The 26,859-nt window shown below is 39.3% G+C and overlaps 2 protein-coding genes across 2 annotated transcripts in view; one reads left to right on the forward strand and one right to left on the reverse strand.

The window, feature by feature from the left end:
- Nucleotides 1–1,365: 1,365 nt before the first annotated feature.
- WASHC5 (WASH complex subunit 5) lies at nucleotides 1,366–26,417 on the reverse strand. Its single transcript, XM_039550267.1, has 29 exons — nucleotides 26,256–26,417; nucleotides 25,108–25,408; nucleotides 23,090–23,235; nucleotides 21,946–22,030; nucleotides 21,574–21,674; nucleotides 20,474–20,666; nucleotides 19,742–19,894; nucleotides 17,086–17,199; nucleotides 16,361–16,532; nucleotides 15,407–15,534; nucleotides 14,967–15,096; nucleotides 14,032–14,144; nucleotides 13,238–13,404; nucleotides 12,529–12,604; nucleotides 11,725–11,835; nucleotides 11,470–11,610; nucleotides 9,986–10,066; nucleotides 9,245–9,346; nucleotides 8,439–8,618; nucleotides 7,897–8,021; nucleotides 7,351–7,513; nucleotides 6,538–6,640; nucleotides 6,348–6,427; nucleotides 4,922–5,025; nucleotides 4,330–4,459; nucleotides 4,121–4,217; nucleotides 3,563–3,716; nucleotides 2,872–2,959; nucleotides 1,366–1,784 (listed from the first exon to the last, which is right to left on the reverse strand). The coding sequence occupies exons 2-29, from the start codon at nucleotides 25,291–25,293 to the stop codon at nucleotides 1,728–1,730; spliced, it is 3,480 nt and encodes a 1,159-aa protein (XP_039406201.1). The 5' UTR covers nucleotides 25,294–25,408; nucleotides 26,256–26,417; the 3' UTR covers nucleotides 1,366–1,727.
- The window catches only part of NSMCE2 (NSE2 (MMS21) homolog, SMC5-SMC6 complex SUMO ligase), a 131,752-nt gene continuing 131,264 nt past the window's right edge, over nucleotides 26,372–26,859 (forward strand). Inside the window, exon 1 of the mRNA XM_039550268.1 lies at nucleotides 26,372–26,575. Coding sequence (XP_039406202.1) covers nucleotides 26,372–26,575 — 204 coding nt within the window. The remainder of the gene's footprint in view (nucleotides 26,576–26,859) is intronic.

Below are 26,859 nucleotides of genomic sequence, written 5' to 3' on the forward strand. Positions count from 1 at the left end.
AGATGATTAATAGCTTGGAGCACCTGCCATATGAGGAGAGGCTGAGAGCTGGGACTGCTCAGCCTGGAGAAGAGAAGGCTAAGGGGAATCTAATTCATGTGGATAAATATTCAATGGATGGAGGGAGTAAAGAAGAAAGAGCCCAGTGACAAGACAAGAGCCAGCTGGGAAGAACTGAGACATGGGAAATTCCATTTTAACATAAGACAGAACTTCTTTCACTGTTTAGTTGGTCAAACACATGGGCAGATCACCCAGAGAGACTGGGGAGTCTCCATCCCAGGGATATTCAAAACTCAGCTGCCTGTGGTCCTGTGCCAGCTACCCTGCTCTATGCAGGAGTGTGGGCTGGACAGTCCCAACATGGGACTATCCCTTTAGCTGTGGCATCTGCCTCGTCTTTTTCAGTCTGATAATCACCTGTCCAGGCTGTCCCTGTGATAGGGTAATATCCCCTGCTGACAATTCCACAGCAACTCCATGCAAGATAATTAAGCCAGGTGTACCAACCAATGTTCCATACTGTGGAAGCTTGGAAGATAAGGGGGCTCATGTGTAGGTAGCAAACTCAGTAGTGGAGCCAGCCAAGGATTGTTGGTAAAAACAGCAAAGGATTGTTGTGGCTGGAAATGGGGCTATAGGAGGCAGGGAAGCCATGTCTGAGAAAAATGTCCTTGTTCTGGCTCCTGGAGATAAGCACAACACAGTCAAGAAACTTATCTTTAGGGCGGGAAAAACTCATCTATAAAAAAATACCCCCACAAGGCCTGGGCATGCTCCCAAGGACACCCCATCAGCTGGGCCCATGCTAGAGCCAGGACTGGTGATCTCTTTTTCTCTCCGTCTTCCTTTCTTTCTCTCTCCCCCTCTTTAATCCAGCTCTATCTCTGTGTCCACCCCCCCACCCCTCCTGTTTCACCCCACCCCTTTATCCAAACCCCACTGCTGTGTGCTTAGGTAGGAGGTCAGGGACTAACATATCAATTTCCAAGCCAAATGTATAATTTACTAATAAAACTTTGTGAGGTTTTGTGGACCTTCTGACTTTTGTCATTCCTTTTGACCACGAGCACCTACAAATCTTGGGTGCTCCCTTCCCCTTAAAGTTGGGACATTACACGTACCATGAGTGAAAATTATGTGACTAAACAGCTTGTTCCCAACATTAGTCATGTTACAGTTGCACTAATATTTGTGCCTTTAAGTAGCCTAACAGGACTTTTCAGCTGTGAATATTTAATTATGTCCTCTATAGAATTAAACTAACTGTTTGTAGTACATAGGGAGACATCAAACCTCTTTACACTGTGTATGCATTCTCACTCATGGTCCTTTTCAAAAGAAAATTGTATTTGGAATCAACAGTCCTCGCAAACTATCCAACACCTTTATTTCCAGTTTCATTATTCATTTCTGATACAAAAGTCAAACTTCCACAAATAGTTCTTCAGAACAAAAAAACTAAATGATTTATACATAAACAATTACATGCAGCATTTATAATGTTCAGTACAAAATGTATGCTGTTTAGAGGAGACGCTGCGTATCATGCCAAGATTTAAACAAGGGTTATATAGACTAGTGCTGATGGTTACATTTCACAGACAGCTGTAGGCACTGCCTTGAAGCACAGAAAAGACACAGTTCTGAACAGCTGTAGTTGCCTCATCCTCAGGCCCCAACTCCTCATTTCAGGTTTGGAGAAAAGCCTTGATCCTTCTCCATATTCATAGAACAGTTCTGAATTCATCAAAAATGAAGCTTGGCACGTGTGCTTCAACAACCTGAGGGACACAGGAAGGCACAGTTAGGCATTTGCATTATCCATTTATTGTCCATTCATCCATTAACAAGCATATCTGATCTATGACTCAAGCACACACACTATTGACCTGAGGCACCCTGGCATGAGGATGTGCTCCTGGATGTGTTCCTGGATGTGCACAGAGCAAGGAAGGAACAGCACAGCCTGGGCTGTGATGAGGTGCCAGGAGCACAGGACTGTGTAGGACTGGAGGAATGCTGCTGCCCTCTCTGCTGTGTCTCCACACAGCACCAGGCTGGAGTGGGAGCTGGACAGGCAGCAGCTACAGGGGCAGGACTGACACAGGGACCTCCTACCACACTGTACTGTGGGCTGGGAAGAGGAGACTGGAAGAATCTCACTCTCTTGTCAGTATTAGTTGGGAAATGGCTTCTTCAAGGACCACTGAGGTACAGCCTATATATAGCAAACAGGATTATGACTTATTTTTAATACTATGTATAAATAATAGATCATCTTCAAATGTAGTTGTGTTTAAACCTGAAATAAAGTCTCTCTACAAGCACAGACTTTTAGCACTTCCCTTGCATGTGAGACAAGGAAGCTGCCTGGGAAATCAGGCTTTGGCAGAAGTGAAGGGAAGACTGGATACAATGTTTCACCAAAATTTAGACTTGTTAATTAGCTTTTTTCCCTGTGTTTTAAATACTGTTAAGTTTAGTATTACTTGGAAACATCTTGGAACTTCTGTTTTATTTCTTTCCTTCCCAACAGCCCCCAGCAATGTACACTGAAGATTAAATCTAACAGACTTGTTTGAAATTGGCACAAAGCTGAAATCCTTTATTAGTATTCATCTATTTATTCCTGTGGTAATGGGACTGATCTCTATGAATCAGGGCTGCTTCTGCATCAGCAGGGCCCTGACCTGTTATTTATTATGTTGGCTCCAGTGTAGTACAAATGGAAGGTGCGGCCAGTGTCTCCCTGGCCAGATCCCTTCATTGGCTGTAGTAGAATGGGACCACACATTCCCTGTTCTTTTTTCCAGAGAAAATGGTTGGGATGTTTAGGGGCATATTTAGAGACATGGAATTCTTTCTTACCTTTCTTGGTAACTTGGTGTAGCGAATGTAATCTTCCAGGAACATGAGGGCACCCACTACATCAGCAGGCATTTCTGGGATCTTCTGGCTAAAATTAAATCACCATGGAGATCACACTCTTACTAATTGACTAGTTACTTGGATTAAATTACCTGAAAATGCCAGCCTTCAAATAACACCATTTCTACTAGGTGCCATGTGATTCCATTACAAATAGAAATAGTGTTTTAATCTTGTACTTAGTAAAATATATCGTTGTTATTGTGTAATGCAATCATAGAATAGTTTGGGACCTTAAAGATCATCTAGTTCCAATGCCCCTGCCATGGGCAGGGACAATTTCCACTGGATCAGGGTGTTCATGGCCCCATCCAACTTGGCCTTGAACACCTCCAGGCATGGAGCATCCACAATTTCTCTGTGAAACCTGTTCCAGTGCCTCACCACCCTCACAGGAAAGAATTTCCTCCTAACATTAATCTCAATCTCCCCTCTTTTAGCTTAAAATCATTTTCCCTTTTCCTGTCCCTGTCAGCCCACATAAAGAGACTCTCTCCATCTTTTTTATAAGGTCCCTTCAAGTACTGAAAGACTGCCAATGTCACTGATACTCAGCTAGAAAAAAAAACCTGACAAAGCAGTGATAATACTACTACAGGTGATACTTGGGTAAAAAGTAAAACATGGATACCTTGTGCACTGCTCCATCGTTGAACGAATAAACTGACCAATCAGAGCCAGAAACTGTTCTGTGTATCTTGAGTGAAACTGTTTCAACAGAGTAAGGAGCCCCAGAACCAAAGGAAGCCAGTCAATTTGATCAGCTGGCCGCTTGCACAGCACTCCTGCACAGAAAAAACCCCAAAACAACACAGGTTTATAAAACAGAACATATTCTTATAGCACAGACTAACTTATGTAATATACTTTTCATGATTTTTTTGCTCTGTCTCTCCTTCTGCTTGCCCACAAAAGAAAATTCAAACCTCATGTAACAACTACATGTCTTTCATGGCAAATGGCTTAATGATACTAACTGAGGCACAGGATAGAATGAGAAACACAGGGGTTTGGATTCTGTTTCCTACCCCATTGCATTTGGCCTAAATAGTGTAACAAAACTGTCTGAACGTGATGGACTAAAGTTAGGAACTCTGTATGTTCTATGCAGGTAATTTTACTATCTTCTCTACACATAACTTCACATAGGTTTTAATTAGATGCAGACAAACAGCAACTTACACATTACCTAAATTTCTGTTGTACTGAAGTTTGGGAAACTGGGAAATGAGGAATAGGAAGTTGACGGTGGGAAAATATGGCAGACGTTTTGTTGTTATGTAGATCTGAAGGAAAATAAAAAAAAAGAGTAGTACAGGACTTCTACATTTTTTTCCCTCAGTTAATAAAAAAATAGAAAAAAGCAAACTGCACCAAGCACCAGAATGTATGCCTGACCTTATTTAATGGATTGTGAATGCCAGCAGCTTCCAGATAAGCTGTGATTTCATACAGAAGAGTGTTGTCTTCTTTAGGATAAGGTAATGATGGGTTCTGATAATGTGCTTCAATGTCAGCCAGTATTGCTCTAAAAGGAAAATACATTTATTATATTAAATATTTTTTTTAATTATCCCCAAATAAGCCTTACATGATGCCACATGTCTTATTAATGTAAAAATTTCAGGGATACAAAACCTGTAAATGGTTACAATCAAGAGTAAAACACCTTTTCTGGAGTATGTTTTTACAAACATTGTATTTGATTCAAAATCAGAACGACACATATTCTGTTTCTTCTTCTCATCTAAATATGACTTCAAAACCAGATATAACCAAATGCTATTAGAAACCGCATGTTTAAACTAATTACTTGCCAAGTATTTATTTTTAATGTTTTTCTTGGGTTAAAAGTCAAATACCGATCAACAAAAACCTCCATGCAATCAGACTCCACATTTTGCTGTAATTTAGATTTTAAGGATTGCTGAGCTGATAACAATTACATCACAGTCATACACGCAGCTCTTCAGCACATTTTGCTTCTTACTTATTGAGATTTTCCAAAGCAGCAGCCAAATGCTTGGAGTCAAACCTGCAGGAATAATTTAATTCATTGGTAATCTGTCGTCTTAAAATCTGCATCTGACCAACCTGTTGAAACAAATACAAAAAGGGTGGTGTGTTAAACTGAATGCAATGAAGGACGAGTGAAGTCAAAGACTGACCCCAGCTGCACAGTGCACTCAGAGCAGAGATGTAAGTCACAGTGCTTGAGGTTTACACACAGTTCCCGGTAGCAGGTACAGGCCATGTGAAAAGGGCACAAAAAGGGTTAACAGGTATAAAATCCCTGTTACTTTTTTTACACTGGTGACAATGCCTGTACTCTGGTTCCCACCTCTCTGTAAATCTTAGGGTCAGCATGGCAGGAGGGAAAAACATCAGAGGCTCATTGTAATCAACCTTCCCCTTCCCTGGTCGTTACTCTTCACTCCAGTAACAAACCAACATTCACAGCACTCTGAAAAATGCTGGTCCCAATATATCATTACAGAGACAAGATAAAGAGCCAAGTTAATGGGACAAATTGTTTAAATCTTCAGCACAGTACAACGCCTTCTGTGGGAACAAGGCAAGTCTGGGAAATGCTACTGCTCCAAACTTTATCCTTGGGGATATCATGGTCACAAGGCACTGTGAGGAGTCTCAATAGTTCCTGATACTGAACACTAACTTAGCCTGCCCAGATCAGATCTCTAGTGCCAGACTCTGGTTTTGGTGAGCTATTTCTTATGAAAGTCAGTGCTAAGCACTTTGTGGAGTGTGAGGTGCTCACACAAATGAGGCTCAGGAGCTCTTGCAAACCGAGGCCTGCTTCACTTGTGATGCTACACAATTCCAAGTCAGTATAATACAACACTGTAAAATAAACAGAATAAAGTATCACAGAATCACAGAATCATTAAGAAAAGACCTCTGAGATCACTGAGTCCAACCAATGACTGACCACCACCTTGGCACTGAGTGCCATGTCCAGTCTGTCCTTAAACACCTCCAGGGACAGTGACTCCACACCTCCCTGGGCAGCCTGTTTCAATGCTTAACAAACTTTTCTATAAAGAAATTCCTCCTGATGTCCAACCTGAACCTCCCCTGGCACAGTTTGAGGCCACGTCCTCTTGTCCTGTCACTGGCTGCCTGGGAGAAGAGGCCAACCCCCACCTGGCTACAGTCTCCCTCCAGGGAGTTGTAGAGAGTTGTAAGGTCCCCCCTGAGCCTCCTCTACTCCAGACTAAACACCCCCAGCCCCCTCAGCTGCTCCTCACAGGACTTAACCCTCTAGACCCTGCACCAGCTCTGCTGCCCTTCTCTGGACATGCTCCAGCACGTCCCTGTCCCTCCTGAACTGAGGGGCCAGTATAACCAAAGAGCCTCGAGTGAATTCTGAGTAACAGTAAATCACATGAACCCACCTTCATTATGGAGTCCAAATAAGCTGTCCAGATCTTCTGTGTTTTTGCAATTGCTGTGGAATAAACCTTGTTTGAATTTGCTGAGAAAAGAAGAAGGGTGAGGCATTAAAAAAAGAACAAGTAAGAAGAGAAATAAATGCAAGTGTACAAAGACAATTGCTTTCTTCCATCTTAACCAGTAAGCACGTACCTATGATTCCTTTGAGGGGACTGACAGCATTCATAAGTGCTTTTAAGGTATCCTGTACTGCCCTGTCACGCAATATATTTTTCTGAAACATACTGAGGAAATTCTAATAAAAGAAAGAAATAATAAGTAAAATTATCACACATGCACTCTGATTAATTTTGATGGCACAGGAGTCACATTTTTTAACAGCAGGAAAAGACTATTTCCATAGATGAAGAGTTGAGGAATTCTGTAGTTTCATTTTTTGGAGTTATGCTAATCGATGTTAGGACAATTAAAAGATCCCCCTTGTCAGTATCTAATACCTACTATGGACAACTATTAATTCAATTTTTCAGGAAGAACTGTCTTCATTGGTACTTATTTTCCTTAAAATCTTTCACCAGGCTAGAACTAGGTTCTTCTCAGGAAACAAAACAACTTGGTTTCACATAGAGGCATTAGGGAACCAGCCATTACACAGAATTGACACCTTACTTATACCATGGTAGACTCAATCTAGTCTTTGTTGATGTCTAGTCAGAAAAATAGAAGTTGACCTGAGATCAACTTTTAAGTACACACACTGTGTACACCTTCAGAAAGCATCCCATAACACACAACCTGGAATTACACAGCACCATTTACTTATGGGCACCAGCTTTCCTGATTTTATTTGTAACTGAAATTTTTACTTTTGGGGCTGAACACCCAGTTTTCAAATAGTTTTGATTTCAGTTTACCATTTCAGTAATTAACATTTTTTTTATTTTATTAAAAATTATTAAACAATAAAAGCATTGTAGCCTAGAGAAACTTAAGTTTAAAAATTACCTGCAGCTCCTTCACAATCATGAAACACAGCAGCCTGTCTAAGCCATTGAGACCAAAGATACCCAAAGTATCTTGGATCTCTGAGAAGAGACGACTATTGGTTACTTCTTGGTGAGTTTTGGTATCATACCAGGTATTCATCTGGTCAATGTAACACGTGATTCTGAGGAAAAAATAAGCGAACAACTACTTCAGAATAAGCTGCAGACAGTTCCTGTGATACTCTCAGTAATGAGTTACCTTTATCAGACAGATGAGAAAGATTCTCCAAGTATCTCAGGTGATGTTCAGTTATTCCTCTCTCCACCACAGCTCTGTCACCCTTCCCCGATTTCTGTCTCCTCCACTTGTTTAACACTGTTTTCCTTCTTAGACTAAAATCACAACTTTTCTACACTAATATTTAAAATGTACAGGATGGACTGGGTATATCTGGTTTTATATAAAGATATGACAGCTAAGGAAAAACTATCTCTCGTATTTTGGTTTGTGTATGGTGGAATTGGAGCTATTCAGTGCATGGTGCTTGTGACACACAGTACTTACTTTGGGTCTGTGATCCTCAGGATTTCTCTGCAAAGCCGACCAATAAATGTTACAGATTCATCCACAGGTGTGAATTTTGGTATAGGAATATGAGTAGACTGGTACATACTTTGCCAGTCTTGAATCTGAAAAATAAGTTTTAGAGTAATTTGCAGTGCTCCTTGCAACTTTTTAATTAGCTTAGAAATTTTCCTTTTGTTTGATTTAAAAGGAGTACACTGTAACACAATATTGTAAATCACACATAGCAGAACACTATAAAAACAGAATAAAGCAAAGAGAAGAATGAATCTTATTACAAAAGGATATTAAAATATTCTGGTTGGGGTGCTTTTCTCTTCTTATGTACAACTAATGCAGGGGGGATGCTGAAATATTTCAGAATAAGCTGGCGGCAGATGTTTTACACAGTAGTTAGCACATTCAGTCGAAGTCACAATGGTAGGAACAATGGGTACATATACTCCATCAGTCACAGGCTCTAACAGCCAAATATAAAGACATTTATCAAGTTTTTTGTTGTTTTTGGGTCTGAGTAGCACCTTTGTTCTTAAGAAGTTATTGCACTCCTGTTCCACGTTGTAGTTAATAATACGAGACACTTCCTCCTGCCAAATTTTTAAACCATATATGTTGACATAATCCTGGATATATTCAAATGATCGATGGAACCCATCCATTGTAGCTGCCATTTCTTTCAGTTTGGGCATAAGTTCACTTGGCTGGAGATAAAGAACAACAAAAAGATAAAACCAAAACTGTGAACAGGTAGAATTCAAAGAAAATGTAAAAGGCTTCTAAATACCCTTACAGAACAACCTCTAGAGCATTTTACCATGGTCCAGCCAGATCTGAAAAGCACTGAGACATTTATCAACATTTGGTATCTGAAGTAATTCTTACTAAATATTTTTTCCCCCCACTTCTAGTATTTATTTTTGCCTTCAGTTGTAGTATTGATTGATCTGGGAGATTCAACAGTCTGGACAGGATCAAAACAAGGAGTCACTCGTATTTATCATTGCCTATCTATGTTTACTTGGCTTATGTGACCTGTCAGTCATCACAGACAAAGGCAGAACCGTGAATTCGGAATTGACAGGACTGTTTGGAACAGAACAAAAATATGTTTCTTAATTTTATGTTAAAAGACAAACAAACAAAACTTATTTGAACATCAAATAAGGCACTCCAAATAACCTTCCAAAATTCAAAATGTATACTTTTTTACAATAAGGAAATCTGCACAGAAAAGCACAAATTATTTTCTAAAAGGCGTTATAATAAAAGAGGTCCCTACACACCCAAGATACATAAAAAATTAAAACCAAATAAAATTCTTACACACCTTGGCTCTAGGGTTAAAGATGAGGCCTCTGTGAAGAGCCAGGGCCACCCGTTTTACCAGCTCCTTCCTTATTCCATCCTCTAGTAACTGTTTTGGGTCCACCTAAGTAGAAGAAACATCTTTCCCTTAAAGTCAGAAAGGTATAAAAAATATAAAGGATTTATTTTGTACCAAGAAAGATATTAAATACTTTTGATAAATAGGAAGCACTGTTAACAGATACACTTAACCATCAGAACTTGTCCAAAGAATAAAAATTCACACACTTCTGCTACAGAATAAATGATTTCTTTAAGTGGAATGGCAAAGGTTTGTAGTTCCTATATTCAACCTTTGTTCACGATCCACTGAGAATGTTGTACAATTCTAAGCCAGTATGCATTAGGGAGTGTATCTTCAAGAATACTTGCTTCTGGTACTCCAAGATGTATAAATGTAGCCTTAATGTAGGCAGGGCAGTTTATACCAGTGGAAGAAACAGCTCTTCAGAAAAGCTTTCCAGCAGGAAAAACCCCCAGAGAACACCAACTATGGTGGATGAATCTATTTAGAACTGCGACTGTGGTTTCTTAAGAACCTTTAAAAAATACAGTTCTTATCTGTCTGCCAATTTAGGCATCACTGTTTGAAAATTTGTATGCAAACTTATATTTTCTTATCTTTCCTCAAGGTCTCACATATTGTGCTAAAGTGCTAATTGCCACCCCACGACTTTTTCCTATTGAAATAATGGATCATTACCTTGATGATACCAACTAAAGTCGTTTTCATCATGAGAATACCTTCAGTGAAGATTGAAATTGCATGGGTTAGCTTGGCAACCTGTAATAGAAAAACACAATTCATTGAAGTGATTCAATAGATGTAAATAATTTCTCTAAAAAGGTATCCACGTTTCCCAGTGGTAGCTTCCTGTTTTAGATTAAAGTAATTTGCACTGATACACTTTCAACTTTAGATACTGTTCTGGATTTACTTATAGTAAAATAATTACCTTTCTTTTAGTCAGATAAGTGTGCTAGCAGTAGGAAAGAAGAGGTACCTCTCAGAGGCTTCAGAGGGATTATGGAAGGGAAGACCAGCTATGTCTTGCGTGCACAAAACATCATGGACAAAACTCTCAGCTGATACCTTTGAGCAGGCTGGAGACAACAGCTCACAGTAGTTATTCCATAATAAAGCCTGCTGCCACAATGAGTCCACCTCAGTATTTCCACTGATGTAATACAGTAGCACATTCACTTTAAATTGTACAATTATTATTATCCTTATGCTCAGAGTTCAGACAAGCCAGTCTTTTGCCTTTCAGATGATTACAATACAGAATAGAGAAAACAGTTCAGACCTACAGTTCAACAGAAATCAGAAGTGAAAAGCTTTAGTAAAACGTGTTTTCCCTTTACCTCCTCAAAATAAAACATTACTGAACACTGCCTCCTCCTCCACTCCTACCCACAAACCAGACTGACTTCACAAAGTCTCATGGGGGAGTCCAAATGTAATGTTCAGGTCTGAACATCAGCTTAATCAGAAATCACAGCTTGTTTGCAGGAAACACCTAACAAGTGAGCACTTCGGCAAAATCTCCAGAGAAAAGCTGGCATCTTAAGTGATTATCAGATTCTTTGTGAGAAAGACTTACTGATCTACTCAGGTTTTGTGTCTCATCTTCCTCTATTGATAATAAACCGTAGCAATTTTAATGTCTGCTCGCTCTTCCAGACTGGTAACAGTACAGCAAAACAACCACAGACAAAATGAGCAACAGCAGCTTTATCTGATCACATCAATGTGCCTCCATCCTCTCCTCATTTGAGGGCAGCAAAAAGCTTAACCCTGCTGGCTTATTCAGTCTTTAACCTTCTCCACTTGGAACAAGAATGGCCAAATGTGGAGGGCTTCATTTCAGACTCAGGTTTTCAGGGCTCCATCCCCTCCAATAAATAAAAATATCTTCATGCTCCTTTATAAATTTATTTGGTTTTCCTCCCCTTCTCTACAAGATCAGAAGTTTAAACTTCTACAAACAGAAGCGCAGAAGTTACTCATCTGTCCTCATGAAACCTAAGTATGCTCACAACAACACCAGTAAATGTTAACTTTTAGCCAACAAATCCAACTTCACTGTTAAAGTATAACTCTATGGAGCTGTATAGATTTAAACTTAGGTTAAAGTTTGCCACCTATAAGGTTTGCTTTTTCAGAATTTCCTGTTTAAACGGCACCTCATATCGTGGTCCAAGCTGAGCATAATCTCGTAGCTTATCCTTATCAAGGCGAGTAGGCACTTCAATAATATCGTGAGTCTGAAGCTTTATGATTTTGAGAAGAGATGTAAACATGCTTTCTGGAATTATCTGTAGAACCTTTGTAAATGACAGAAGAGACACACACAGTCAGTATATTCTCATTAAAAAAATAATCCTCAATTAAGAAAAGGTAATTAGAGAAAAAGGCAATTACGCCTTTTAAGCACCCACCTTTCTCACATAGGAAACCAACTCGCCAGAGTAATACTGGGACACACTGAGAAGGTCAGGACTGTTCGCTTGATTGATACGGAGAAGTGGCAAATCAAGAGCAGAAGCAAGCTACAAATAAAGTTAACATTTTAACTCCATTGTGTTTTTTCTGATGTAAATGATATGCTTGAATTCTCTTGCTCAGGTTCTTATCCTACAACCCAAAATACTGGATTCCTCCTATGGAGCAGTGCTGTACCAGGCTTTCCAAGAGAAAAAAAAATTGTTCAAGGTCAAAAACTCCAACAGTACATAAGGCTACCTTCTGTAAGACTGTTAAACTCTTAACAACTGCATGGGATATTTCAGTTGTAATTTTACATTCTCACTCATGCTAATTCCCATTCTTATTTCTACAGAAAATATTTTCATTTGATGCCAGAGCTTCAAGATGACAACAGGCACAGCCAACTTAACTTTTTAAATTCCTTCAGCCTGTTCTGATTCATATGCAGAGGATCCCATCTCTGCACCAAAGTCTCCAGAAAATAGCTGTAATGAGTGGAGGCTGGATGATAAGACTTATTTACCTAACAGCAGCAATATAATTGTTGCATAAAAAACCCCATGCATAACTTGGTTTTATTTTCCTTAAAACGAACCTTGAGCTAATTCAATACTGTCTAAAAAAACCTGGGCATAGAAAATGCTGGTAAAAGGAAGTCTTGATTCTTCTGTGATTTCAGAGCCTTAAGGCCTTTTCAACAAACTACTTGGATTGACCTGCAGTGTTCAAGTACATTCACTGTTGTTCATACTTACCTTTAGGAAAGTGGCTCTGAGTTTAGTTACCATAGATGGACTGACTCTTATGCTGTCCTGCATAATAGACGTAAAGCTGGGGTAGGAAACAAACAAAACAAATCAGCTTCTTCCCCTGAAACTCTTATTTTCAACTGTTTAATTGTATGTCAACAGCACCAGTGTAATGTGGAAACGGAGATCAGGAGATCACTGACAGACTTCACTGAAGGAGGATTTTGGTCTGAAGAGATACTGGTTAGAAAAACCCTATATGATAAGGGTAATGGCACAAAAGAAGAGGCATCAGGGAGTGTTAACACCATGGTAATTAAGTAGCAGCTCAGCAAAATCCCACCATGGAAACAGAGTTCTTGAGCATTAGTCTTTCCTTGTTTGTTTTTGGTAGAAAAATGAACTCCATATTTTGGAGAACACTTAATGAGACTAAAGGCTGGAGACAGGAGGTTAACAAAGCTGTTGTAGTTAGAACAGGGTAGACAATGAGAAGTTACACTATCACTTCACCTGCAGTTAACAACCTGAGAAGGATGGATGTTAATTCCTATTCAAGCTGATGCGAGTTCAGTATACTAAATAATTCACAGAATTGAGCTTCAAGACTGTTTTAAATTGGAAAGTTTATAGTCTTAATAACATTTATGCATGTTATTTCCCACAAGTTTTGCAAATGGTGACTGACTGGAAGAAAAAGATCCTGCTAACATACCTGTCAATTAATTGCCAAGCATAAGAAAGATCACCAACTATCTGAATGGTGATCAAGACCTCTTCTTTAATGTTGATAGTTCGGATCATCTGATGGAGAAATTTGCGGGTGTCAGCAAGAAACTGGCAAACTTGCAGGTTACTTTCCAGCTGGTGAAACTCTTGGACCTGTATTTTAAAAAACAAACAAACAAAACCTATAAAGGGATTATTTTTTTTTTGTTGTTTTCTATTTATCTTAAGGGCAGCAATACAAACAGAATCAGTAAATTGACACATTACTTTAGGATGTTAGCAGCAGTAAGACACTTAAATCCTGGCCTGTTATGGAGTGTATTAAAAATAAATTTCAAAAAGTTACTCAAGGAGGTGTACTGTGAAACATCATTCTGAGTACTCTTTTATATCCTGGAAATAGAAGAAATAGAATAGAAAAAATACAGATATTTTTATTTTGCCTTTCAAATCACCATTTCTAGCTTCAAATGAATTTATTTTCAGAATTTCTAAAAAATGAGTAATGTTGCCAAATAAAGTTAAATACTGGATTAATTTCTTTGAGAAAACCTACAAACCCTCAGGTACAGGGGGCATGACCTTTCATACTATATCCCTTATTTTACAATACCAAGGTCTATATGAAACTTCTGCTTACTATAGATATGTAACTGCAAATATCCAATATAAAATGCAGATCTGTCTTGTATATCTGCTATTAGAAGTCAGTGCATGTGCAAAAAAATGCTGTTGTTCCAGAAGGACAAGGTCATATATCTCAAAATGTCTTTGCCATACCTCTTCCAAAGCCTGTATTAGCTGCACAGTTTTTCTGCCTGCTGCAGTGGAATCCTCGTAGTTCAGAGACATTATTTGCTTGGAGATTTCTCTGAACCAAGCTTGGAGATTTTCTATGAAAGAGTAAGAAAAATTTATTGAAACCTCTGCATGTATGATAGGCAGCAAAAATACAGAGAACTTGCTAGTCAAAAGAAACAAACAAGCTATACATGTAGGAGATTATTTTTACAAGTTGTTATTTCACTGGTACATTTCTAGTCTTTCAACGTGTACACTTGTAAAGTGGCAAATGCTCGGGTAAATTTCACACACAACATTAAAAACACCTACCAACATGAATGGGCATTAAAAAAATCTTATTTTTATGCCAGTTCAAGAAAAAAAAAAGTTTCAAAAACAAGAGCAAGGAATTTGAAAAGAAGTACAGATTTGATTTCTAAGTCCTTGGAGAACTCAGAGAATACCATTCAGTGTAGAGAAGTGAGAGAAGGTTTGAAAAGATGCTGATACAATTCAAATCCAGGTTACAACCAGGGAAAGAATAAGGGAAGAGGTTAAAGCACCCCTAAATTTAATGGGCATGATCTTCTCACTCCTTTATACACGGAACATGGTAACGTGAACTCCATTATACATAGAAAAGTGAACTGGCATTTTATAGTTTTAGCTGGCATATCCAAATAAAGGAATGAAAAATACTTTTAAAAATAGGGCCATCTAAATATTAGGTACCTAAATATTGCTTGCATATGGAATACGTGATGAAAACCTAAACAAGACAAGAGTTAAAGAGACCTCTTTGGCAGCTGAGGGACATGAAAATTGTTTTTATATTATCACTATTAGATTCATGTATTTTCTTTTGGTAACACTTTAGAAATTTAAATTGAAATCACTTTTTTCCTCCCCACAGTACAGTTTTTAATAATTACCGTTTTTCTCCACTCTAGTAAGAGGTTTAACTCCTGAGAAGACATCAGCAAGCTCAGTCATCCTTTCAGATCCCTCTTTTTTATAGTTCTCCCATTTGGCTTGTTTTTCTGACAGCATCTGCTTGAACATCTATTGAAACCCAAATCATGTGGTTTACAAAGCTGGCAAGGAGGCATATCACAATAGGTGAAATAATACTGAAAACAGATGGAACTGACTTAGTGATTACTACATTACTTCAAGATCTAGCCAGAATATTAAAAACAAAATTAAAAATATTAAGAAATGCAGATCGTGTCATGGACTTACAGTGACAGAAGCTTACTGAATTTTATAGAACAGAACAATGCAGATTTTTTGATTTTTAGTCACTTATAAAAACATCCAGTGACTTTTTCAGCTTAGTGATCTTAGAAGACTCTGGTCAGCAGCACATTACCTCTTTTAAAATGAATTCAAACTGAGCTGTATCCAGAAGAAGCTGGAAAAGGATCCTGGAATTGTACCTTGAGTCTGTTAAAATTTGATCCTTTATCTGGCGGAGACGTTTGTTATTTGGATCACAAGCTGAAAATGGAAAGACAACATTTCCCCACTGTTACACAGAATTTGGCCAAGCTTTTCAATCTTTGTAAATACATTCTTTTTTTAATAGCTTGAAGGCAAAAACATTTTGCTCTGATATGTACATCCCTACTTGTCTTCCATTTACATGGAACAACCCCTCCTTATAATAGGATATAATTAAGGTCTCTGTGGTGCTTCAGCCTCAAAACTTCTGCAGGCTTCTGAAACTAAATGTGAATTTAGTCCATCTGACTGAGAAGCCCAGAGATCAGTATTTCTAAAACCATTAGTAAAGTGAATGGAGGTGTAACAGAAGCCCTCTCGCATATCAAGAAGCCTCAAAGACGGCACAAACATTCGAACAGGGGAATGGCTAAATAAGTCAGTTCACACACCCAAACTCACATCAGAGACATTAGTCAGCAGTTTCATTTGAATTTCAATTCAACATAACAAAAACCTTAGTTTCAACCTGTTAATTACTAAGATTTTAAGAAGGTGGCTACTGCTTTCTTTTTGGAGCTAGGTAAAACTTTCAGAATTATGTTTTTCTGAGGAATACTATTCAACAAGATAGTGACTTCTACTAATTCTTATACCTGTGTTTGGCTCACAAGAACTGAGGAAATGCATGTGCTGTTCCAGACAAGGCTTTAGGAGACTATTTGCAAAACAACAGCTCAACAATTTCCTGCAAACAGTAGAGGAAACTGCTGACTTCAACAGCAGCAGAACTGAACTTCCCTCAGGCCCCAAAATGAAGCCCCAGTAGAGGAGGACTGACAGTCCTCCTACACTCAGCAGTGAGTGTAGCATGAAGTCTTACTTGTGTCTGCAGTGTGCAGCATCAGCCAGCGGATTGCCACGTTGCAGTCTCGCAGGCAATTCAGCAGCTTGGGAATGTTGTCCAGCACCAGCTCTTCCCTCAGACAGCCCTCCTTGAGGAACTGCTGCACCTGCGTGTGCACTCGCTCAGTGACTGCAGCGTATCTGCTGGCCTTAAAACACACAAAGCCTGCGTCAGTAAAATCCTTGCCTCAAATAGAATACACCATATTCCCTAGAGCTTAGAGGGCACACAGATCAAAAGTTCTATAAAAATTACTATCATTACTAGTAGGCAATATTATACACTGCAACTGCATGACAAAGGATGCAAGATAAACTTTAAAGCAAAGAGCCTACATAGGAAGTATAATGTTTCAAAAATGCAGACTTGCAGCCTTTCTATATATTCACTTATGTACTCTCTAGGAATTATTCCTAAAAAGTGGTACTAATATTTTATTGCCTAATGGGAAAGAACAACAACAAAAATCTATCACAGAATGGAGATACTTATTATGAATTAAATGTCAGTTCCACTTGGTGAAATTCTTCCCTAAAGATGAAGGAAAAATTTCTACTCATATTCCCGAAGTTTGCCAGACAATACAGTACAGATACTGTATGCAAGAAGAAAAGACCCATGTATTATTGATGTCATATAATATACTTCAGATGCCCACACATCTTGCATCTTGCTAAAATACTTAATGGTGGCTTATGTACCTGCTCTTTGACATTTGAAAGATCCAGTGTGTAGTTGAGGGCAGTTTTAGCAGCTTTGTAGGGTTCCCATGCTTCTGCCAGATTTACAGTGATTCCCATGTAAATGCTAATGACCTAAAATTGGAAGCAGAAAACAAGAAGTTGCATTTATGTTATTATTAAGAAAAATACAAAGTTTTCATTTAACAATATGACAGAAAGGGATATGCTGTGGGTATAAATAAGAGATAACTGAACTTTTTTGGTAGTGGTACTTTTTGGTGTACCACCTTTGGAAATCAAGAAGAAGACTTTGAAATAAAAGACACACAATTAATTAGAAGCACAGTTCTGAAAACAAGATGACAGTTCGTTCAATCACTATATATGATACTCTGGGTTTTTTTCCATGAACTTATGACTTATTTTTCATTTCCATGATGCTCTGAAGAAGATTGATACAAGCAACTGGGGAAAAAAACTACGATAGGGTGGGAAAAATCAGATGAATTAATCTTAATATTAGGATGCCCAAAGGACCAAATTGAATTGTAATGCATCTTTCACAGTGACACAGAAATCATGACTACATAGTGTGATTTTTAAGGAGCAAAGAGAAACTGATTTCAGACCCCTAGCACAAGTTTAAGCATGATTAAAAATATAGAATTGTGATTAAGTAACAATTATCTTATTTGTAAGATAATTGATTAAAAATGGAAGACTTGGTTTACTGACAGATGAAGGATGTACAGAGCTGTGGGATTATGAGCTTTGTCACACTGATGCTCCAATATTCCTTGATCCAGGCATGATCACATTGAGGGGAACACTGTCAGCCTTTGAGCTCTTCTGGCAGTGTCAAGTAAAGGCAAATGGGACCCAGGTCTGCTGATACGAAGATCTCTCTCATACTGTTGAAGTGAAGCTCATTATTTCCTGTAGATCCTCAAAAGGCTACACTTCAACTGCTAAGAATAATTTGAAATCAGCCTAGGAGTCGAGTATTTCGTATTTGATGCAGCTAACTCATCCACACCTGACCACAAGAAGATAGGTGTTGTCTAAAAATATCAAACTGTACTATGAACTCAAGTTAATAAAAATGCTGGCATGATCAAAAATTCACAATGTCAAGTTCTCATTTCTAAAAATAAGCTTGTAGTTCTCCAGAAACAGTGATTCTAATGTCTACTGAAATAGCCAGCTCTTGCAGTTTCCTCCCTCCCTGCTTCACTGTTCCACTTATGATACAGCAGAATACAACTTGGCACCAACAGAGATACACAAATTAATATACAGTTTCTTTGTTAAGTCTGATTCCCTTTGATATAGACGACCTAGGGACTCTATTCTTATATGCCAGCCTATTTCAGTAGCAGGTTTTTGCAGACTAGTGATTCTGAATGGAAATCCTAAAACTCAGTACTGAAACATGTAGTAGTTCCATTTTAATCACTACATCTGAAAAAGTCTATAGAATCACACGTAGCGACAGCTTTAGCTTCTAAGTTATTTGGACAATAGCACAGAGTTAATCCTTAAACAAGTTTTCAAATAACATCAGTGTGGGATGATTTGTTGGGGAGCAAGACTGTCCTCTACAGCATTCTTGACATGCTGGTAGAATTCACAAGCTGAAACCACATGAGGGTCAGAAATGACAAATACAAAGTCCTGTACTTGGGACAAACCCAAACCCTTGCAACAACAAAATCTGGACACTGATCACAATCTGGGGAATGTCACAATTCCGCAGAAAAGGACCTAGGTGTCCTGCTGGAAAAACCAAACATGAATCAGACATGCAGCCTTATGACAACAAAGAGTAATCAGACACTGGGCTATGCCAGACTGCAGCCAGCAGACTGAGGGAAGTGAATCTTCCTTCTATTCAGCTCTCATGAGGTCTCATTGAGTGTAATGGGTCCAGATTTGGGCTCCTCAGTATGAGACAGGCATATACAAACTGGAATGAAGTGAACAGGAGGCCACTAACACACTTGTGGGGACCTAGTATGTTAAGAGTGGGGTTTGCTTAAGCTGGAAGAAAGATGACCAAGGGATCTGACTGTGGTCTTCCACTACCTAAAGGGAAGTTATGACTAGGACAGAGCCAAACCCATCTCAGAGGTGCACAGTGAAAAGACAAGAAGCAACAGCCACAAATGTTGCACAGCTATAACAAGGGAAATTCCAGTGGTACAGAAGGAAAATATTCTTCACCATGGCAGTGATAAAGCACAGCCACAGGTGTCCACAGAGGCTGCAGAGTCTTCATGTTAGATATTTCCAAAACTAACTGGGCAAGGCCTGAGCAGCCTGATTTAGCTTTGAAGTCAGCCCTGCTTTGAGGCGAAGGCTGAACTAGAAGATGCCTAAAATGCCTTTCATCACACATTTTTCTGGCACTCACTTTATCTTGATGGTATTAGAGTGTAGTTGATTAAAGCACTTAAGATGATAAATTACACTTTCAAAGGACAGCCTTCCATGCTTATCCAGAGCGTTTGACTCAGACTGCTTCACTCTGAACAAAGTAAAATTTCCACGGAGAAGAATCTCTTCTAGTTTTAGGTTATTATTATTTTTCCATAACACATACTGTAACAATAATTTAAATTGTTCCTATAACATTAAAACCAGGGAACAGTTTTAAAACAGAATTAATTTTTACCCAATTATCTGGGAAGTATTTATCCACTATCTCTCTCATTTTTGCTTGTTGAGTGTGAAGAATAGAAGCGTCAAAATACAGTATCACATAGAGCATAGCAGCCTGTGTAGCCAGAGCGGTGCTGCGGTGTTCTGGTAATGGATATGCTGAAACCTAGAAAAAAGTAACAAAACAAAGCTGAACATAATACAGCGCATCCTAAACCCCCTGAAAATATCACGGGCCACATTAAAGAGTGCAGTGTATAGATACAATGAGGCAAGAAGCATATTTAGATAAGCTGGACATGCTTACACATGCAGCATATTTACCAGATGCATTTCCAGAATGTAAAAGTTGACTTTGTAGATATCTGTTACTTAACAGGTTACAATAAGATTTTACTATGCCATAAATGAGTCAAGTAAGACATGTCAATAAGACATGGCCAATCATAAGACATTAATCAAAAATGTTGGTTTTTACTGCAAGGCCGCCCAAGCACTTGCAGCAAATTGCCCAGAGAGGTTCTGTGGTTTGTACCTCTGGAGATACTCCAAATCCAACAGGATGAAGCCCAGCACAACCTGCTCCAACTGACCCTGCTTGTGCTAGGGGGTTGGACTAGCTGATCTCAAGAGTCCTTACAACCTCTATCATTTATTTTTTTCAGAGCTTCATGATTAAGTAATTACCCTGAGAATCATTTTGACGTTCCCCTTTAGAGCCCTCTTTCATCTCAGAGTTACTTACCTGGTTGTAAATGTCATCTGACCGTAAGCGGCCAATAACCATGCTAATGAATGTTTCACTAATGGGAACCCTGCTGAAGTAACTCTCGGGGTAGTTTGGAGGTCTTTTAGCTCCAGGTTGGCTCGAGTATCCAGTGCTTCGAAGCAATTTACAAATATCATCTAAATTGGAATCAGCAGAGGATCGGGCTGCACTGTTTTACAAAAAAAGAGGAACAACAGTATGAGCTATACGACCTAATAATTTCCTTTTTTCCTACCCCTTGTAACCACGCCCTACTCACAAGAAAATTAACAAATACTAAAGTCGAGGAGATTTTTGGTTATTTATTCCTTTAATATAATGGTCATCATGTTACAGGACACTGATAAATGTCCATACTGAAATTCCAGATAAGCAGACAAAACGCAAACAGAAAACTGAACTCAGGAACAGAAAGGAGCTTTATATTCAGAGAGGAATTCGTTCCTTTTTTTTTTTTAATTTTCATTTTTTTTTCCTCACCATTTCTGAATTCCCCTTGTCAATTCACTTCTGCATTCCAGAATTAAAGAACCTCTCATTATATACAGGGAGGCATAAACATAGTCAAAGCAGCATTTTATATGTGTGGAATGATTTACACTGATACCCTTTAAGACCCCAGCTGTTATACCCTGATGCTGTCAACCTAGCCTGTAAAACTTGTAACTGATTGTACCTAATCAAGCACTGTAACTACAAGAAGTCTGACTTGCAATACTTTGTCACCTAGATAGTCAGGACTTTTCAGAAAGTTTCCTTGCACATTTGGGAACTTGTGACACTTTCATAGCTGGCACTTGCAGCCTAAAAGCTTTAGCTGAAAGTTTACTTGTGGACTTAAAATGTCTGTTGTAACAGAATGAAAAACCTGGTGCTCATTTTGCAGCTGAATCTGCAAACACAGCTAAAGCAAGAAGTTCTTAGGATATTCAGAGAGCTCTGCTCAATTATCCGTATAAAGTCAGAAAAAGGTGACAATATTTCCATTTATCTTAATTGAATAACCTAGGTTACTGAATATACTGCATGTTGTATCTTCTCAGCCTGGAGTGCTTCTGCACACCTATATCCACTACCTGTATCTGTAGTAGGAAACCAACATTCTTTCTCTGACTTCTCCTTCAATCTTCTGGTCAATGACCAGTAGCATGACCCCATATAAATACAGGGCTTCACACTGTTTGGAAAGAGAAAGAATGAAGAAAGAAAATCACATAAACATGATTTTGTAGCAACATTTAAAGAAAAACACGTATTGGCAAACTAACCCAATGTCAACTACATAGTCAACACAACATGAAAAATGGCAGGCTGAGGATTTTTGCTCTTTTTCCTCCTTGAAGTGAGTCACAGCACTTCCATGTGTTTGGTAAACTTAAATTTTTGTCTAGTTTAGCACTTACTGAGTGGGTTAGTTTTCTACTATTACAAAACTAGCCAATACTTACTAGAAGCTGTTTTCCATCTTCATTAAGGAGGACTGTTTCTAATGTTTGCTGAATGTAAATTCCTTCATTGAGGTCATCTAAGTATCTAGGATCATGACAAAAAGTTTGGTCATTGACTGTTTTGCTCTCAAACCGTATACCCTCAGAACTCAATTGTTCAATTTTCTCTCAAAGTCCATAGATGCATCTGAACATTTCCCTAGTACAAGCAGCATGGAGTTTTTCAGACAAAGAAGAAGAGAGACTGTACTATAAAATGAGACTGAAATCCCTAGCTAGTGCCAACCAGTTGGCAAAAGTCTCCTTCCGTATCCTGATGGTGTAACGTTAAAGACACTGACAGATACCTGGTAGCTTACAGCTCATCCTCTTTATCTTGTCATGGATGGATAACAGCCTGGGAAGGCTGCCATACAGTGATTTAGTAAAACTGTAATATTTTCAAGTTGCCTCAAATTATCTCCTGGGAACACCATAAACTGATCTCCACCTTAGTTTGGAAGGTAGAGCTAGAAATAGAGTATGTTCACCTTAAGTAACATGAGATTCATTCCTATTAAAGGATTTTCCAGTAACATTACTTGTTAATAAGTAATATCAAGCATTTAATCTTTTAATATAACATCAGTAATAGAACCAATTCTCATGTTTAAGGTTTTCAGGAACTTTTTGTTAGAGAATTTCATGAACCTTTCATTCTGTTTTTCACAGGTCAGAGCAGTGAACTTGACAATATGGCAACTCCACCGAAAAATTAAGTTCAGGAAAATAATGCCAATGGAAGTTAAAGAAAAAAGAACCTTATATGATATTCTGTTTTGCAAGACCACAAACAAATTAGCTTAATAATATGGATTATCCTTTTATTAAAAAAAAATCTTCAGGACAATCTCCAAGATAAAGAAAAACTTACTCAAGTTTACAATTGAGGAAATGAGGTAGAGAGGTAAAATGTTTTCAAGTCAGATATGAAGCTGGTAGGGAACTGTTGGAGTAAAAGTTAGTGTTCACTCCAGCAATCCAGGTTTCCTGGTGCACATGAATATGCTTCAACAGTGGGTCTCTACAGAAAAAGCTTTTCATCAATAATACAAATACCAGCAATCTCGTCTTCGAAAATCCATACGTATTTAAAATACCATACCTGTTTAAATCTACAATGTATTTATGTACACTCTGAAAAGCTAAATAAAACCTCGTCAAAATTTCAATGTTGTTTTCACGAAATTCTTCATCTAAATCCAGTAACTCGGGCTTGGCTTCCAGTTTGCCTTCACATGTCTCAGGCCCCTGAAAAAAGAAACTCATCTTTAGAGACAGTACTTGGCTTCAATCTCTACTCCTCTTCAGTAGGACACATATCATGTACAACAACCTGTGTGCAAACCAGAGTTAACATTTCTTACCAAAACAAGGATCTGCAGCTTTCCAACCTACTTTATGGCTAAAAATTGATTCCATAAAGTTGAGTTTTACACACTGTTACGATCTGCAATAATTTAAAATATGATTTATCCAATGTAACCAATGGAAAAGAATGGCCAATGCTTCCAGTAAAGCCCCAATACATCTGAAGGCATTGGGTGCTTTTTGTAGTGCTAACTATCTCCCTGATGGAATTTTTTCCTTTACACATTTCATCTGATTAATTTGTCAGGTAGAAACCGTAACACTGAATGTGCACAAAGCTTAGTACCTTCTCATACATTCAAACTGCTTGAAAATATTACACCTGTTTTTTCCACAGACTCTGCATCTAGCTCAGCACTTGTCCCCTGAATTAATGCAGAAACTTTGTCATTAACAATCATGGGGGAAATAGACTTGGGATGAAGAACTTGACTTCCTTAAAGCAATAGTACAACTTTTCTAACACTTTACCACTGTTGTATTTCTCATAACCACCATTTGGTCTTATCAACACCATCTAAATGAAAATATTGCTACAGTTTAATTGAAAGTATCATTAACATTTAATTGAAAATACCTGTTTTTCAAAAGCTGACAATTTCTGAGTTTTTATAAATGGCCTTCTGCTTCTCTTTTTGTGCAAAATACCTACATAAAACAAAGGATAAAACCAGGCCCTAGACTGCCTATGAAGCGCAAATGCACAAAGCAAACAGTCTTTTAAAATCTCAAATCTCTCCTCTTTAAGTAAGTCTAAGAATCGTGAATACAGAAAAAGTGCATTCGCAGTAAAAATATCTGTAAGCTCCCTAATCTGTGCTTTATAAGTATGACTTCTATGGATTTTTTTGCGTTTTAACTTTGAAAAACAGCACACTGTTATGCTTTCTTAGCATTCAAAAATACTACAGCTTTAAGGATTATTGTATTTCACACCAATTACAGCCATCTGCTTTAAAATTTTTAAGTTATTTGTGTAAAAAAAAAGACTGCTACCAAGCACTTAGATCTAAAGGTAACTGTGAAATCATTTGTGCTCAGGATTTTCAGTATCCAAGGCTCACAGTTAGCGCCTGAAATTTACAACTCTTACTACAATAAAATTGAATTAAATTTTAGAAGTCCGTCCCTTGTTTTATTATTGCCATCTCTTGCATTGTACAATCCAAATAAAATCAGATTTAGATAGTCTCTGTAGTTCCTTTTTAATCATACTGGAAAATGACAGAGGGAACCTGGTACTGCAAGCTTAATTTTGAAAGGGAAATAAGGGCTTTCCATGGATACCTCTCCTTGACTTATTTATTTATTTATTCAGTGCACGTGACAAGTCCAGTGAAAAAACAATCACAGCACTGTCAGACAGGAAAACAGAAAGCAGTTTTCATGGCTGCAAAGAATAAGCTACAGATTAACAGAAGAAAGATGGGCATACTGCCCACGGCACTGCTCAAGAGCCAACGACGCAGGCTCAGAACCTGCTGGTGGAAGTATAAATTAGTGGTCCTGCAGGAATTACTACTACTATTACTACTATTATTACTACTACTACTGTTACCACCCCAGAATCCAATACTCACGTTTTACATAATCGGTATCTATCAAAGTTCACAGGCCAGATGACTCATCATACATTGTGGAAGATGTAGTATTAATAAACACAACAGTCAGGAATGACTGTTTCACTACCCGAAGCATCCTCACGTGGGACAGCAGTGCTTTAAGGAGAAGTTTAACAATAAAAGGATTTACCTTAAAATAACTGAAATCAAATATGATATCCCCATACTTCTGTTGATCAGCCTTATCCTTTAGCCTGAAAACACCAGGAATAAATTCAGAAAGCCTCAGAAGTTCTGCAGTGATGGCATTTCCACAGGAAACAATCCGAAGAATTGCCTGACCACAGAGATTGTTTTCAGCCAGAAAATCCACCATTGTGGAGCTGCATGTGACAGAGCAGCAGAAGTCCTGCAATCTGATTATAATCCTTACTCTTCAGGTTACTGGAAGCAGAAAGCTTGATGAAGAAACTAACTGCGCCATTAATAACCTGTAAAAACAAACGTGCACACATTTAGACTGGTTTGTACTCATGTTTTTGATATTTTAATTTGTGGATGCTTAAGCATACTCTCCAATCTCTCAATTTATGAAATCTAAATTATCCACAGCTTTGTAAAATGAAAGAAATGCACTGAATTCATTTTCAGCAAATACACTGCATTTGAGAAGTGACCTGTGTGAGCAGGCAGGGGAAGTGTGATCTTTTATAACAAGAAAGTTGAAGAACACTATTGAAAAATGACAGTCACAAATACGGAAGCAGTTGTGACCACACAAAGAGACGGGTGCAAGAAAAACAAAACCACTTCAGAAAACGTGTTTTTAAGAGCCACTTTGAAAATACAACCAAAGTGACTATAATTGCATTTAACAATAAGGAAAACTTTCATAGCAAATGGAAACGACATAGGTCCGTTCTCTTTTTTTTTTTTTTTTTTTTTTCTGAAGGACGAGCTTCCACGCTGTCGTTGCACTTCCTGGTCAGTTTTATTCATTCAACACGTTTCCTAGGGGTTACTGCGTGCAGCACCAAAAACAAGCGCCTGTGCTTCAGAAACATTTATGGGAAGTTTTGACCGGGCTTGACTTTTCACCAAAAACCTTCCGAACCGCTGCGATAAACTTAAGATGACACTGAGCTCTCCCAAAACAGTTCTGACCCAGGACGAGCGCCCGGAGCCCTCCCAGGTCCCCAGTGCCGTCGCAGGCTCTGCTCCACAGCGGGCCCCAGACCGGCTACGGCCGGACGGGCTCCAAACCCCAGTCGGTCCGGTCCGGTCCAGTCCGGTCCCGTCCCGTCCCGTCCCGCCCCGCTCCGCCACCGCCGAACTCACGGTTTGCACACAGGCGGCCTCGCTCCCTCAGCGGCTCCCGCCGGTGCCCGCCCGGCCCAGCGCGCTCACCCTGCCCCGGCAGCGCCTGCGGCGGGGACGGCGGCGGGCAAAGAGGGATGGAAAGAGGGTGGGAAGGATGGAAGGGAGGCGGCGGCGCTCCCTACGACGTCGCCGAGCCCTCCCATCACATGACGGCGCCGGCTGATGAGGCCATTCCGCTTGCCCTAGTGCCCGCCGCTACCGCCCTCCTGCCTCTACCGCCGGGAGGGCGGCGTGGGACCGCCCCCGGGACAGTCGCACTCTCAGGCCTCGGGGACGAGGTGAGCACCGGCCGCTGGCGAGGGTGGCTGTCTCCGTCGGCCCCATCCCCCCGCGGGCGAGGGCAGCGCGGGAGTGGCGGCGGGACAAGTGCGGGACTGCCCGGCCTGCCCGGCCTGCCCCCGACCGGGTGAGGCGGCGAGAGGGCCTGGGAGAGCAGAGCTTCCTGCTCGGCGGGCGCTGCTCCGACTCCCGTGCAGGGAAGGGTCGTCTCCCTGTGGCAGCTGATCACCGAGTGTGCCTGGGGTTAGGCACTTATCCTGGTGCTCGGAGAGCACTTGTCACC

The sequence above is a fragment of the Corvus cornix genome, chromosome 2 (assembly GCF_000738735.6).
Source record: "Corvus cornix cornix isolate S_Up_H32 chromosome 2, ASM73873v5, whole genome shotgun sequence".
In the NCBI taxonomy this organism is placed as follows: Eukaryota; Metazoa; Chordata; class Aves; order Passeriformes; family Corvidae; genus Corvus; species Corvus cornix.